A 16,042-nucleotide genomic window follows, 5' to 3' on the forward strand; every position below is an offset into this window, starting at 1 on the left:
AGACGTGCTGATTAGTTTTTGGCGGAAGCAGGTCTAGCCGTTCCGAAGATACGGGGCAAAAAGTGCCGAAAACTGTACCTCCGTTTTTAAGAGAACGGAGCGTCCGATTTGAATAATTCAAAAAACAATTTACTTATATTGACAAGATGTAGAATTGATCAAATTTCATGAAGGCAGGTCTAGCGGTTTCGGAGAGTATCTAATGAAAAAGTAAAAAAAATGCCATTCGGCGGTTAAAAAAATCATTAGACATATGCACATCAAATTATCAGATATTTTATAGAGATTTTAACAATATGTATACATTTTTTTACATTTCTATGGGTTCCGTACCAATGCTTATGCGTTAGACAGCGACGCGGCGCTTACGCGCTTTATATTTTGTCCCTATGCAGTTAAAGCAGTGCGATTGCTTTGAAAAAAAGTTCAAAATTTCCAAAATATGTCAAAATGAAGAAAACATTTTTTAAAAAAAATTTTTTGTTTTAAAAAAAAAAAAAATTCTCAAAAAATACAAATGCTATCAACTCAATACTCTCCGAGCGAGAATAAAAGTGAGATAACGATGAATTCTTATGAATTCGCCCCGACGTTTTCAATCTAACGAAGGGTAAAGAGACTGTTTGAAATTAACTGGGTTGTTTTGTGAGACGCAGTGTTAATGTTAAGTTAGATTCAATAGTTTTTCTTATATAACATCCATAAAAATTTACACATGGATGGGGTTAGAAGAATCAACTGATTCTTAGCACATGCAAAGGCGTAAACAATAAAAAATACTAAATAAGATTGTAAATTTAGTTAAAAAGGTAATTTTACAAGGAATAAATTGAAGTAACTGTTTTCCCAACTCCGCTGATGATTATTTCTGACAAAATACCAGATCAAGGTTATATACAGTGTCATCTCTGTAAAAAAATGTACCCATGAAATTTATATTTAGCATCTATTGAATATTGTAGCTTTTATTTCGTAAAATCCTTTTGAATTAAATAATTACTCATTTGATCTGTTTGCCACCTCGCTGTCCCATTTTACCCCGTCTATGAGGTGAAGAGGACCAAGTGACAAACTTTTGGAAAATAGTAAATAAAAATCTACAATGAATTTGACTAAGAGTTTTACAAAACATAGTCAATTAGTTGTTAGTCTGATATGTGATATTTGTTGTGATGTAAATAGTTTGGTTTTCACAATATATTGCTCAAAGTCGAACTGGACCTTACTGTAGCCCACCCCATATAACATTTTAAGATTGGAACCTTTTACAAATCTGAAGATAATATTCCGTTTTTTTTTTCATTTTTAAAATGGCGTTAATATATAATTGCTTGCTTGAGGAATGCTTTCCTGCATGCTTTAACTCTTCAAAATCATTCATTGTAATTTTTATTTCACATGTATTAATTTTTTTGAAGTATCTGGAAGCAAATATGTTTCATTTCCTATAAATGAATATAGTAGGACATGATCATATTTTTCACAATTTACTTTATATATTAGTAAGTTTGTTTTTTTGGTTTAGTTGAAAACCAGCAAAGAACAGCAGTTTTGATACATGCATGGTTAATCTAGTTATTACAACAATATAAGTTTAAAATCATTTATAAATCTCATATCCTCATCCTATTTTATTCTGATAAATAATTCATCTTTACATTTCATAAATCCCTGCAATGCATGATGAGATCAGATTTAAATCATTCCGCCGCAGAATAAATCCTTCACGATACATATAAATTGTGTATAAAATCCATTCCTTCTACAAAATGACAATTGCTCTGGGGTGGATTCTATATCCGAGAACACAACAAAGAATATATAATACATCAGACTTTAATACTCTGAGATTAAACTCTTTTAGAAAGATAAATGACTTTGCAAAAAACAAAACAATCCAAATAGAAACGAGAAACTAAAAAATTTAATAGTCAAATAATATGAGAAATGTAATATAACGAGCAAAAAATGAAATAAGTTAGGCTTCACAAACATTTCACAAAAGGTTTTGAAATAAGTTTTCTTTATTAACTTCCCGTAGGGCAAGTTATAGTAATCGCAAAAAAATCGAAAATGAAAATTTTTATATATCTTTACGTTTCAAAGGTTTCCGAACATTTTGGCATACCTTAGAAAAAATGGATGTATGTGTGTGTGTGTGTGTGTGTGTGTGTGTGCGTGTGTGTATGTATGTGCGGATACAAATTTTCGTCGACGATTTCGGGAACATCGATCAACCGATTTGAATAATTCAAAAAACATTCGATTCGTATTGATAAGGAGACGTGCTGATTAGTTTTTGGCGAAGTCAGGTCTAGCCATTCCGAAGATACGGGGCAAAAAAGTGCCGAAAACGGTAACTCAGTTTTTAAGAGAACGGAGCGTCCGATTTTGATAATTCAAAAAACATTTTACTTGTATTGACAAGGTGAAATACCGATCAAATTTTCATAAAGGCAGGTCTAGCGGTTTCGGAGATCTAATAAAAAAAGTAAAAAAAATTACATTTGGCGGTCAAAAATGATCATTAGACATATGCACATCAAATTATCAGATATTTTATAGAGATTTTAACAATAAGTATAATTTTGGTTTACATTCCTATGGGTTCCGTACCAATGTTTACGCGTTAGACGTCGACGCGGAGCTTCCGCGGTTTGATATTTCGTCTTTATGCAGTTAAAGCAGTACGATTGCTTTGAAAAAAAGTTTAGATCTTTCAAGATATGTCAAAATAAAGAAAACATTTTTTTTTCAGAAAAAAAATTAAAAAAAAAAAAATTAAAAAAATTATTTTTTTCAAAAAAAAATAATTTTTTGTCTAATTGTTTGTCAAAAATCTTATTTTTTTGAAGTAAATTTTTTTCAAAAATGTTAATCGTTTTTAAAAAAATAATTTTTGGTACGGGAAGTTCCAGCAATTTGCCTTAAGGCACGATGCCTTAATTGCCTTAAGGCAGAATTCCACTTACAGCTAGTTTTTGAAATGCTTAAGCCCCGCTTTATCAAAACTGTTTTTTATGAAAGAATGAAATAAAAAAGTATATATTTACTAAGTATTATATTATAATTGATAATACTATGAGGTAAATCTTAAGAATTAACAACTCACATTATAACTAACATTGACTATACGAAAGAATTCTATATTTGTTTACTTAAATTTTTGCAACATTATTTTCAGATTTTTGCATTCTGCCAATGAAAAAAAAAACGTAAAGTGCATAAAATTATTTAGATACGGTACGTTTCGATACTGTATGTGTATCATCATTTAGCATTAGGAGCCGTCCATTAATCACGTGATCGATTTTTTAAGGATTTGTGGACCCCTCTCCAAAATTACCCCCCCACCAGACATCACGTGTATTTTTGGTCACGAGAAAAAATTTTTGAATTTTGTTTAAGTATTTGTTTTTTTTAATTTCAGGTAAAAAATTAATACACTTACTATACCCCTCCCTCCCCCACGTGATATCTAATTTTAAAAATAAAAATAAAATTTAGACAAAAATAGGATCAAATTATAGAATTAATCAGTTCGTATATATTTATATATATATTTATATATTAGGGTGGTCCTTAATATGGATATTTTCGAATTTCTTTGCTTCCAAGGGCTCAAATGCTTCCAAATTGATAAAAAAAAATCTCTAAAAGTTTTAGTTTAATATTAGCATTTAGAAAGTCCACAATTCAATTAAAAGCTTCGTATATTTATTATTAACCTATGTCTTTAGGTCATGTCCATAATCATATAATATGTTCATATAATTTCTATTGTTCTAAAGAGCTATCGTATTAATCATGAAAATGATACCGGTCAATTTTCACGGTACAACTCCGGGCTTATAAGAATACTTGTATCCAGGGACATTAATAACGTAAATCATACCGCTCTAAGAGTCTTCGAAACCTAGTAATTATGCACGTTCAGACCTTTCTCTCTAATTAATTAATGCTAGATAATGATTTACCATTATTATATGTATACTTATCTGTGCTCTCTATACAAGAGATTTTGATAGTGAATAATACTCTCTCTACTAAATTACAATTAGTTTGAACGTCGATTCCATTTACATTTCATTCCATGATGTATACTGAATGATCTGCACCACAATCATCTGTAGCACGGCACTGTCATTCACATAAACATTATTCCTGAATGATTTATTAATCACAACACTGTTACATGTTCTATGGTAGGTACTTGATTGAAATTTATCGGAGGCTTGTCATATTGATAGAAACATAGATCGTCATTTACAACACATGCTCTGTTTCGAACGTGATAATAACTCATAAAAATGTGTCAGAATGTATTTGGGTTCTTTTTTATATTTACAGTTTTTATTTTGATATGGATTTATTTAAACAAAACGCTGTATCACAATTCTCGATTCAAATTTAGCTTTGTTTATTGCAAATATTGATCATATTTACGCAATGCCGAGCTTTTGGGAGAACGTTATCCTTTCATTCGTTGAGCGTTTTATATATCAATATCAAAAATGTGTTCATGATACATCATTGAGAATACTTAAAATTGTATTTATCAAATTTAATTCCAACTGATTTACACTACATTTTATGTTATTGGAATGAATATACGTATATAGGACTCTCTACATAGCTCTTGTCTACCCTTTTTCCATTTTTTACACTAAATAGTTAAGTTAGTTGTCGGAATTGTTAACTTCTCGTAGGGTAAGTTATAAGTTTTGCAAAAAAAATCAAATATGAAAATGAAAATTTGCGTGTGTATGTGTGTGTGTGCGGATACAAATTTTCGTCGACAATTTCGGGAACACGGGTCAACCCGTAATTTAATTAAAAAAATTAACAAATTTCTCATAAACATGAACATAAGTTGTTCGTAGAACACGCTCGTCGTCCAATACAATAAGCACTTATTAATTTACAGTATGTATTTATAATAAATAATCTCTTTGAAATTTTTCAAAACAATTATTGCTTATTTTTATTCCTTGAACTTTTAATTACGGTTAAGCATTTAAAATATTTAATCATCCTGTACTGAAAATTATTTCACAAATTCAATTATAATTTGTATTAAACCACTGACTCTATAAACTGCACTAGTATTTTAAATTGAAAAACCCTCAATTGTAATAATGAACTGATTATTATAAAATGATTTTAATTCTAATTATCATAATTATTCAATTAGTAATTAATTTATATTGCAAACTCAAATAATTATGAAATACATACATATAATATAATAATATGATTGCGAACTGTAAAGTTAACTGAATTTATTATAAAAACTGCAAATGATATACATAATTCCTGGTTTGTTTATTTCAGTTCAAGAGAGTATTTCATTCGTTTTTCTGGAATTAAGCAGGAATTTAAATTGCCTTATGTTGTAAAAGTAATAGGATTCTTATCGGCGAAGATAAAATTCCCATATGTATATGCCGAGATCTCAAAATACACCCGTTCGCAATCCTGCGTTTTTCCATCGACCGCAAAAACGATTTTGATTAACTTTACAACCATTGGGCCGCTTTTTGGTTCAGATCTTGAAAATGTAGAGATGCTCAAACTATTGCAAAGAAATTCGATTTATATATAACATTTCATCAAGCCAAATAGTAGTATTTATCATATGCTTACAGAGCTTTACTCTAATTATAATGGTTTGTTTTATAGAGCTCTGAGACAATTTGTTGTGCTTTATTAAAAAAAAATTGAATTGCTATTAGTGAACTATTATTCTAACTTTGATTCAGATTTTCATATTATATCGACAATATATCAAATAAAGTTTTGAAAATTTCATTGTGACTTATTTCGTTATTTCTTTCGCTTACATATGTATATGATCATATGAAGTTCACTAAAGTAACTTTATATACAAAAATTTATTACACAATTAAAAAAATTAGATGATATAACCTAACATTTTACTGCTTAATTATTTACTAGAAAGCGTTTAAAAAACATCCAGATAAAAATGAATATACGTAAGTTATATTAAATAATTTTTTAATGAGTCTGCCATACGTATCCAGTATCAGTTTAACTTTTTTTCAGTAATTAAATTTACAAATTATTTAAAAAATACCATAACCACGCAAAATTGATAAAAAAAAAATTATATGCTGATCATATTTGTAGAAAGTTTAGTTAGTAGAAAATGAAAATTTTTATATATCTTTACGTTTCAGTGATTTTTGAACATTTTGGCATACATTACAAAAAATGTATGTATGTATGTATGTATGTGTGCGTGTTTGTATGCGGATACATATTGTCGTCGACGATTTCGAGAACACGGATCAACCGATTTGAATAACTCAAAAAGCATTTCATATTGATCAGTAGAGTGCTGATTAGTTTTTGGCAGGTCTAGCCATTTCGAAGATACGGGACTATAAGAGTCAAAAATCGTAATTCAGGTTTTGAGAGAAGAAAGCGTCCGATTTGAATAATTCAAAAAACATTTTATTTATATCGACTAAACAAAGAACTGTTCAGGTTTTTGGAAAGGCATGTCCAGCGGTTATGAACTCTCAATAAAAAAAAGATAAAAAATGCCATTTGGCACTCAAAAATGTTCATCAGACATATGCACATCAAATTATCAGATGTTTTATAGAGATTTTAATAATGTGTACATTTTCTTTTTTTTGGGTTCCGTACTAAGATTTTTATCGTTTCAAAGTTCATTTTTATGGTTCAAACATATGTCCTTTTTTTCAAAACATATGACATTTTTGATAGTATTGATTAACCGGTATGTTTGATTGAAAAATGCGAGACGTTTTAAATTTACAAACAATATCAAAACTAGTGGGGTGTATGGCATCGTGCCTTAAGGCAAATTGCTGGAACTCCCCGTACCGTAACGAAATGTTCGAGGAATACTGAATGTTTTCAAATATGTTATTATTAATATTGTCTAATCTTTATAAGAATTATCTAAACTGAATTGCAAAGTTGAAATTATTTGTTTAAAGTATATTAGAACTATAGTCAGAAATAAAAATAAAATCTGAATTATTTTCGATATACAAAAAAGTTGAAACATTTTTTTTTTCAAAAACAATTATTTTGTTAAGACAAGCAGAAAGTTCTTTGAATCATTTAAATCGGACGCTCAGTTCTCTCAAAAACTGCCATATTTACATATTTAGCTCCGTATCTTTGAAATGGCTGGGCCTGCCTTTGCCAAAAACTAATAAACACTTCTCCCGATCATTACTAATTGAATGTTTTTTAGATTATTCAAATCGGATACTCCGTTCTCTCAAAAACTCGATTTCTATTTTCTGCACTCTTGCTATGTATCTCCGGAACGACTGAATCTGCCTTTGCCAAAAAGTAATCAGCTCTTTTCCCTATCAATAGGAATCGAATGTTTTTTGAAACACATCCATTTTTTCTGAGGTATGCCAAAATGTTTAGAAACCTTCAAAACGTCGAGAAATGTAAAAATTTCCAATTTCGATTTTCGGCCCATTACAATAACTTACCCTACGGGAATTCAATACCCTACGAGAAGTTAATTAAAAAAAAACTATTTCCTACAAAAGATTGAGGATATTTCGAAAATTTCAAAAAAATCGAATACTTTAGAAAATTAAAAAATAACTGTTTTTCCATAAATTACAAGAAATTTCAAACTTTTAGAAAATATTCAAAACTGAAAATTTTTCAAAAAATCAAAATAAAAAATATATATAACAATATATAACAAAACAAAAAATTGTAAACAAAGTTCACGAAAAATTTTTGTGAAATATTTTTTTTTTGAATTGAATTTTTTAATATTTAAACTCTTTAAGTTTAGAAATAAATCGTTTAAATCAATTTTAATTTATATTTGAAAAACTTATGTACGAGTATGATCCTATTTATTATTAATACAAATATACTAAAGTTTTGCAAATATATCAAAACTGTTTTGCCTTCAAATTAAAATACAAAATAACCTTGCGCTTAATAGAGTCAATGCATATATTATACATAACAGGTGCATAACGCCGTTGATAAAATTTATTTGTCAATATCACCACCACAACCCGATCAGTAAATCATTAAAACCCCATTAAAACATAATGTATATTGTAATTTCGACAATATCGATAAATATCTTCATCCCTTAATGTCTCATTTTCAGTGTGCCATTTATTGCGCACCGGGGTCGCTGCTATATTCGGGCCGCAGTCGTCGCACACGGCCTCTCACGTTCAGAGCATTTGCGACACCATGGAGGTGCCTCATCTGGAGACGCGCTGGGATTACCGACTGAGACGGGAGAGCTGCCTGGTCAATCTCTACCCCCATCCCACGACGCTCTCGAAGGTATCGTAATGCCATATATTATGATAGCTTTTGTGCTTTTGTGCTTTTGCGCTTTTACGCTTTTGTTTCGAATGCTAAGGAGAAATTCTGATTCCTATGCTCTTAATGATAGTAGAGAAACTACGGAATGGACGGAGCACAGTGTGAAATAGAAAGAACACAGCGTCTATAGGTGCTTAATGTATAGTGTGTTGATAATGGTATGTGCAACAAAATTGATTATTTGGTCAAAATAGCGATAACGGTATAAGCTTATTCAATTGCTTTCTGTTAAGGCAACCATATTTTTAACTTCCCGTAGAGCAAATTATAGTAATCGCAAAAAAATCGACAATGAAAAATTTCATATATCTTTACGTTTCAAAACCTTCTGAACATTTTGGCATACCTTTAAAAAATGTGTGTGTGTGTTCGTGTATGTACGTGTGTGCGGAAACAAATTTTTGTCGACGATTTTAAGAATACGGATCAACCGATTTGAATAATTTAAAAAACATTCGATTCGTATTGATAAGGAGACGTGCTGATTAGTTTTTGGCGAAGGCAGGTCTAGCCGTTCCGAAGATACGGAGCAAAAAGTGCTGAAAACGGTAACTCAGTTTTCAAGAGAACGGAGCGTCCGATTTCAATTTCACTTGTATTGACAAGATGAAGAATTGATCAAATTTTCATGAAGACAGGTCTAGCGGTTTCGGAGATTTAATGAAAAAAGTAAAAAAAATGCCATTCGGCGGTTGAAAATGATCATTAGACATATGCACATCAAATTATCAGATATTTTATAGAGATTTTAAAGTATAATTTTATTTACATTTCTATGGGTTCCGTACAAATGCTTATGCGTTAGACGGCGGCGCGGCACTTGCGCGCTTTGACATTTCGTCTCTATGCAGTTCAAGCAGTACGATTGATTTGAAAAAAAGTTCATAATTTCCAAAATATATCAAAATAAAGAAAACATTTTTCTTTTCAACAAAATTTTGTTTCCAAAAGCAAAAATTTTTTTTAAAAAAAAAGTAATTTTTGTCAAATTTATAGTTTCTCAAAAATCAAATTTTTTCGAAGTAAAATGTTTTCAAAAATGTTAATCGTTTTTAAAAAATAATAATTTTTGGTACGGGAAGTTCCAGCAATTTGTTTTAAGGCACGATGCCTTAATTGCCTTAAAACAGAATTCCACTTGCAGCTAGTTTTAATTCAAAACCGGGATGTCTACTTTTAGTTTTGATAATCCGGGACGGGGCGTGAGTGTTTATGCTGAGTATGCTAAATATAATTTAAAAAAGAATGCGTGTAAGGTTCCCACGCGATTGAAGTAAAACTTTTTTTCTATTGTACGAGATGGCCTTTAAGTTAAAAATAAATACATCATATAACAATAATGCATTTAAAGTCATTCTTCAAATACGAGAGTGAATAAGGAAACATTGGCACTCGATCTTGCCATAACGCACTTCCGTTGCATTTGTACGCATTTACAACTTGTCGCGCCTAAAGAAGTTTTACTTCAAAAAACAATTGTTTTTGAAAATACAGTAAAAATCTATGTTTTTGAATCAATTTTTAGTAGCACTTATTTATTCGATTATATACTCTATTACAACTTTTAATTCTTTTGCTTTCAAACCTTGTATAATAATTTTCTTCATAATTAAATTATTGTTACTAAAAACTAACACTTGAGCAAGATGTTCAAAAAGTTTGTTTTCATAATTTTAGCAAATTTTTGTAAAATTGAAAATGAAAGTACTACGAATTTTATGAATGTCAGAGGCTATTTTAATCAGTATTTGGAATTTTGCATTAGACATTTTTAACTTCCCAAAGGAGAAGTTTATGTTTTCATAAAAAAATCCGAATCGCTAATTTTATGTTTTCTCGACGTTTCAAGCCATTCTGAATCGAATGAGACCAAATTTGGAAGAAGTATGTGTGTGTGTGTGTGTGTGAACAGATTTTTTGCCGTAAATCGACGTTTTTTCGAAAACGGGTGGACCGATTTCAAAAATTTAAAAGCCACTCGGTGTATCTCGATGAGGACTATTGTTTGTCAGTCTTGTCCGACGATCGGCCAAGCCGTTTGTTTCTTTATAAATTGCAGAAAAGTGAAAAAATTTTTGTCTACGTTTTAACCCGCAATTCTGAATCGATTTTGAAATTTCAGAAACCGTTCGGAAGATATTGCTTGGAAATCGGCCTGATTAGTTTATGGTAAAGATCGGCCGGGCCGTTTTCTTGTAATGAAGTGTTAACCTTTTATTTTCAGCAGTTTTAATGATTTTTTTTGACGGTAGGTATCATATTCTTATTGATCATACTAAAATATTACGGCTTTACCACAAGTCGTTTAAGTTTAAAAATTCATGGAAGTTTGCAAAAATTAGTATCGTTTTTTTGGCGTTTGTAAAAATTAGAACTTTCAGACGTTTGCTGAAAAACGCGATGTATTTCGATGTGGATTATCTTTTCTCAGTTTTGTGCGATGATCGGCTGATTTGTTTCTCTAAATAGCAGAAAAGTGAGCATTTTCCGTCCACGTTTCAGCTCTCAATTTTGAATCTATTTTAATAAATCAAAAACTGTTCGAAAAATATTGGTTTGGAAAAATTTACTGGACCGTTTTCTTGTAATTAACTGTTGCAGAAAAAATGCCGATTTTTATGATACTTTTTTGACTATAGATATCATAGTTTTATACAAAATACTAAAATGTTACGGCGCTACGACAAATAATTTGATGTTAAAAATTCATGAAAGTTTGAGAGAATATTATAGTTAAAATTTGTGCCAAATTCGCTTTTGTGATGTGATGAGTCAAACATTATCAATTCATTAAAATTTATAATAATAATATAAAATTAAGGCATACAAGCACATGTCTGTACAATTTAAAAAATAATCACAGATAACTTAAATATGTTCCGAGAAAATTCCATTGAAAATCGCAATATTCAGATTTACTTGATTTGGTACTACTTTATTATTCTGTTATATGTTCTATTCCATCATTGAATTCTTTTGCTTTTAAATCTCGTGTAATAATTTTCTTCATAAATAAATTATTGTTACACTTGAGCAAGTTGCTCAAAAAGTACGTTTTCATAATTTTTCCAAATTCTTGTAAAATTGAAAATAAAAGTACGAATTTTAACAGGCTTTTGGAATTCTGCTTTAAACAATTTTCTCATTCATAACGCATTGGTTCATATAAGCATACTTGTTCTATATATATCATATTCAGATATTTGATGTAATTGTAATTTTATTTTTAAGTTATTGCAAAGATTCAATATGATTATTAATATTTAGAAATCGCGAGACAATTCGGGACAAAGGCTCTAAATCCGGGACAAACATTACTTTCAGAAAACCCCGAGACACATGGTGTAAATCCGGGAATTTCCCAGCCATACTGGGATTCTGTAGCACAGAGAAGAAATGAATTTCGTATCTAACAAATTGTAAACAGTGACCAAATCTTCGAAATATTTTGAAATGAAATTGTCTTTTAAGTACTTTCCATACTCTGCATAAACATCTCTTTAATTTTTTTGATAGTAAATATTTTTTACATAAATCCGATGCTTTATAAATACATTATTAGAGCCTGTGAGATCCAACACCGTCTGGATTTTGAGCATAGATGCAAAATTTGTAGAGTATTAATTATTGTATGTGACAAAATTGATGGTTTGGTCAAAACACGTTGTCGATGTATAATTCGCAATTTGCTTTCTGTCAGTCAGACAAACTATCATTTATATATTTTTCAATAACATAAAAATATGAAAATTCAAAACTATTGAATTGAAAACACGAGTAAACAAGACTCAAATTATTATTTGAATAAAAATATTTTTGTGTATATACGGTGAAAATTGTTGGAATTCGACAAAAAATACCAAATGTGTGACGAGTTAATGTGAGTATTGTGTATAATAGTGTAACATTTTGCAAACCAATGTAACTATCTTTTATCCGTTACCAATAACACAAAAATATAGAAATTCAACATCAAACAATAATGACATATTTATAAAAATGTAATATAGAAGTCTTTTCTCTATTTTCTACTATTTTATAAACGGCATAAGCAATTCGCGAATGATTCTTTGGATAGTAAATATCCCATCCATATATTCCCAAGGTTTGAGAAATATATTAGTCGAGTAACTTCTAGAAAGCCCTAAGGATAGAGTGAAAACATCATTTGGAATTCGAAATTTCGTACAATATTTGCTAATTTAATCGTTTTTGAAAATTAATGGAATAGCCAATTACATAGATATGAGGAAATTCGAAGCTATTAAATTGCAAAATTACCAAATCTTTGTTCAAAAATTAATTAATTAGTACTTTGACTTAGAATAAGCAAATTTAAATTATTATGTAAATAGTAAATATATTAATATACCTTACTGAATAAAGAGGTAAAGATATCACTATATAGTATCTGATATAGAGTGAAAACTTTTTCAGATCATACGGAAAATGGTAATATTTGAAAGTAATGTATTACAAATACTGACGAAACTTTTGTAAAATTATAATTAATTATAAGTCATTTTGGTACTTCTTATATTCGTAAAAAACAAACATTAAATTATTATTCAAATAGTCAATAACTATTACTTAGATCTAATGTTTGCTGAATAAAATTTAGATTAATTAGGGAAAGTACTAAATAGCTTGTTAATGGAGTGTAAACATCATCAAAGACTCGAATATTGGTGGAAAATATATACCAATAGATTTAACAAAATACACTACTTAGCCAAAATACTGATGGTATTATGAAAGAATCAATGCTATTGGCAATATAAATTACATAGACAAATAATGTATCAAAAATATCAATTTTTATATGGCGCAATTACAATGATGCCAGATTAGCAGAATTTAGAAAACAACTAGTAGGGTGCATGGCATCGTGCCTTAAGGCAAATTGCTGGAATGTCCCGCACTGTAAATAAAAATCTTGGTACAGAACCCAGGAAAAATTAAACAAAATGTGGAACCATATGAAATACAACATTATGAAACTCTCTTTAAAATATCTGATAATTTGATGTGCATATGTCTAATGATCATTTTTGACCGCCAAAAGACATTTTTTTTAACTTATTTTCATTGAGAATTTATAACCAAGAATTCATAATTGCAATTCCCTTGATCAGTTTTTTATCTTGTCAATACAAGTAAAATTATTAAAATCGGACGCTCCGTTTTCATAAAAACTGAGTTACCGTTTATGTCACTTTTTGCCCCGTATCTTCGGAACCGCTAGACTTGCCTTTGCCAAAAGCACGTCTCTTTATCAGCACGTTTCCTTATCAGCACGTCTCCTTATCAATACGAATCTAATATTTTTTTAATTATTCAAATCGGTTGATCCTTGTTCCCTTACACACATATATACACACATACATATATTCATTTTTTTTAAAGTATGCCAAATATTCAAAAACCTTTGAAACGTAAAGATATATAAAATTTTTCATTTTCGATTTTTTTTTTGCAATTACTATAACTTACCCTACGGGAAGTTCAAAATCATTTTCTATATCAAAATATCCATAATGAAATATTTCACCCTTCACCCAAGACACGATTTACGTAAAATGATATAAATATTTATTCGTTTGGAGACAATCAGTATAGAAAATTTCCTACTATATTAATTCTATTACTTCAATCAAACATTTTTAATATTGCCTGAAATACATGTGAAATTAAGACCATATTCTCAACAACTAATATTGTTTAGAATATAAAATTATTCAATCAATCTCTAAGTTAAGGGGTTAGGGGTACTTGGGATTTTTGAAAAATCGATTTTTATTTTTTTGCATTTTCATTAAGGGTAACATCTTGAAAATATTCTCTGAAAATTTCAAGTTGATCCGATGATTAATTTTTGAGTTATTAGACTCTTACCAGCGCGTTGACGCAAGTGGAGAGCTCGATACTTATACTCAAGATCATTCTCCCTCACCTCCTGATGTTTTAAACGCTTTCAAACCGATTTACGACGATCTCAGCAATGATAATTTACTTTCAAGATGTGTAGTTCAAGATTAAATCCATAATCAGAAAAAATTAAAAACTTCAACCAACTAGTGTAAAAAATATACCTAGAAACCTTGATTACTATCGTACAAATTGCTGAATTCATATACATAATTATTATTATTGATTATGGATACCCTAGAATCTAATTGTGGGTATAATTCCCATTGGTATGCTGAAAAATTGGATGCTGCACGTGTGAAAGTGGCAGATCAGCGCGCCAACGAGAACACTCAGGAGGCCAGAATGCTTTGTAGGCAACAGCAAATGGAAATTTTGGAAACTTGCATAATGACTGATAAACTATTATATGGCCCAGAGATAGATGACTCGGTTTAAGTAATTCAATAATTCGAATAATTCGAATTTCTGTACGTAATCCAATGTGAAACTTTAAAACCGTTTTTCTCAAAACTATGTTTTCTTGACGCGGTGACACTGAAACTCGAAAACCACTTATACATTTTAATGAAATTCATACAGCTTTTAGAATACATAATAAACTCGTGCCTGATCGAAGGATTTTTATTTTTTCAAAAATTTGAATTTTTTAAGACCAATCAACTGTTGATTTTTACACAAAAATCTAGATTTTTTCTTTCTGATGCTGCCATTTTGTTTAATTTTTGCAAAAAAAAGAAAACCTTCGATCCGGCCGGGATTAACTATTCATAAAACTATTTTTTTAATTTGATTGATTTTAGATGAATCTCTAAGGAGTTATGATGGTCACCGCCAGGACCGTTTTTCGAAACAGGGTCAACAAAAACGGCTATAACTTTGGGAATATTGATTTTTTTTTTCTGAAATTTTTGTTACATCAAGTCAAAACATTGTATAATAATGCTGTATTAATATTTTTGTAGAAAAACATCGTTTAATAACAAAAAAAAATACTGAAAACACTCATTTTTTCGTGCCTGCAAGTACCCCTAACCCCTTAAGAGTATGGTAGTCTTAAATCACATTACATAGTTTTTAATAATTATATAGTTAGAAACTTTTAGCGCTAGAATATTTGTATAATTTAAAATACATTTCATTTTGTATTTACCTGATATTAAAATCAAATTTACGACATCTATTATGTTGTTAACATATAGAAATAAAATATCATTCAATTAGTTTATATATGATTGAATTCAACTAGTGGTATATACAATTAAATTACAAAATGAATTTTATCAAACAATTTTAAGCAACAAATTAAATACTCAATTTATGAGATTTATGCCACCGGTAAATATTAGACAGTATCTAAAAGGGCATTGAAAAGTGAGAATTTCAAGCACTGCAGAAATTATCTTGAGAATTTACATATCGCGGACTAATATAATATTAATAAAAAATAAACATCATACTGGAACAGATTACTTCCATGTACTATGCATTATATCTCAGTAATATATTTTATATTCAAACTGTACTTTTATTAAAATGTAAAACGAAAAGAAAACAGAATATTCAAATATCATAGAAATAGCAGAATTTATTATATCTCGGAAACGACGAAAAGATTTCATCGTTTGATGTTTTAATCATGCTAGATGAAATCTTCTGTTTGATGTCATTTAAAGTAAAAATTGGGTTTTCATATTAATTTTATTTGACTTTAAAGAATTGGTCAAAGGAA

The 16,042-nt window shown here is 29.5% G+C and overlaps 1 protein-coding gene across 1 annotated transcript in view; it reads left to right on the plus strand.

Annotated features, from left to right (window-relative positions):
* LOC113388175 overlaps positions 1-16,042 on the plus strand; it is an 87,335-nt gene that overhangs the window by 25,392 nt on the left and 45,901 nt on the right. Inside the window, exon 2 of the mRNA XM_026625577.1 lies at positions 8,156-8,340. Within this exon, the coding sequence (XP_026481362.1) occupies positions 8,156-8,340 (185 nt within the window). The remainder of the gene's footprint in view (positions 1-8,155; positions 8,341-16,042) is intronic.

Source organism: Ctenocephalides felis, unplaced genomic scaffold (genome assembly GCF_003426905.1).
Source record: "Ctenocephalides felis isolate EL2017-DRISC unplaced genomic scaffold, ASM342690v1 CF-g0.4_SCAFFOLD_03572, whole genome shotgun sequence".
Lineage (NCBI taxonomy): Eukaryota > Metazoa > Arthropoda > Insecta > Siphonaptera > Pulicidae > Ctenocephalides > Ctenocephalides felis.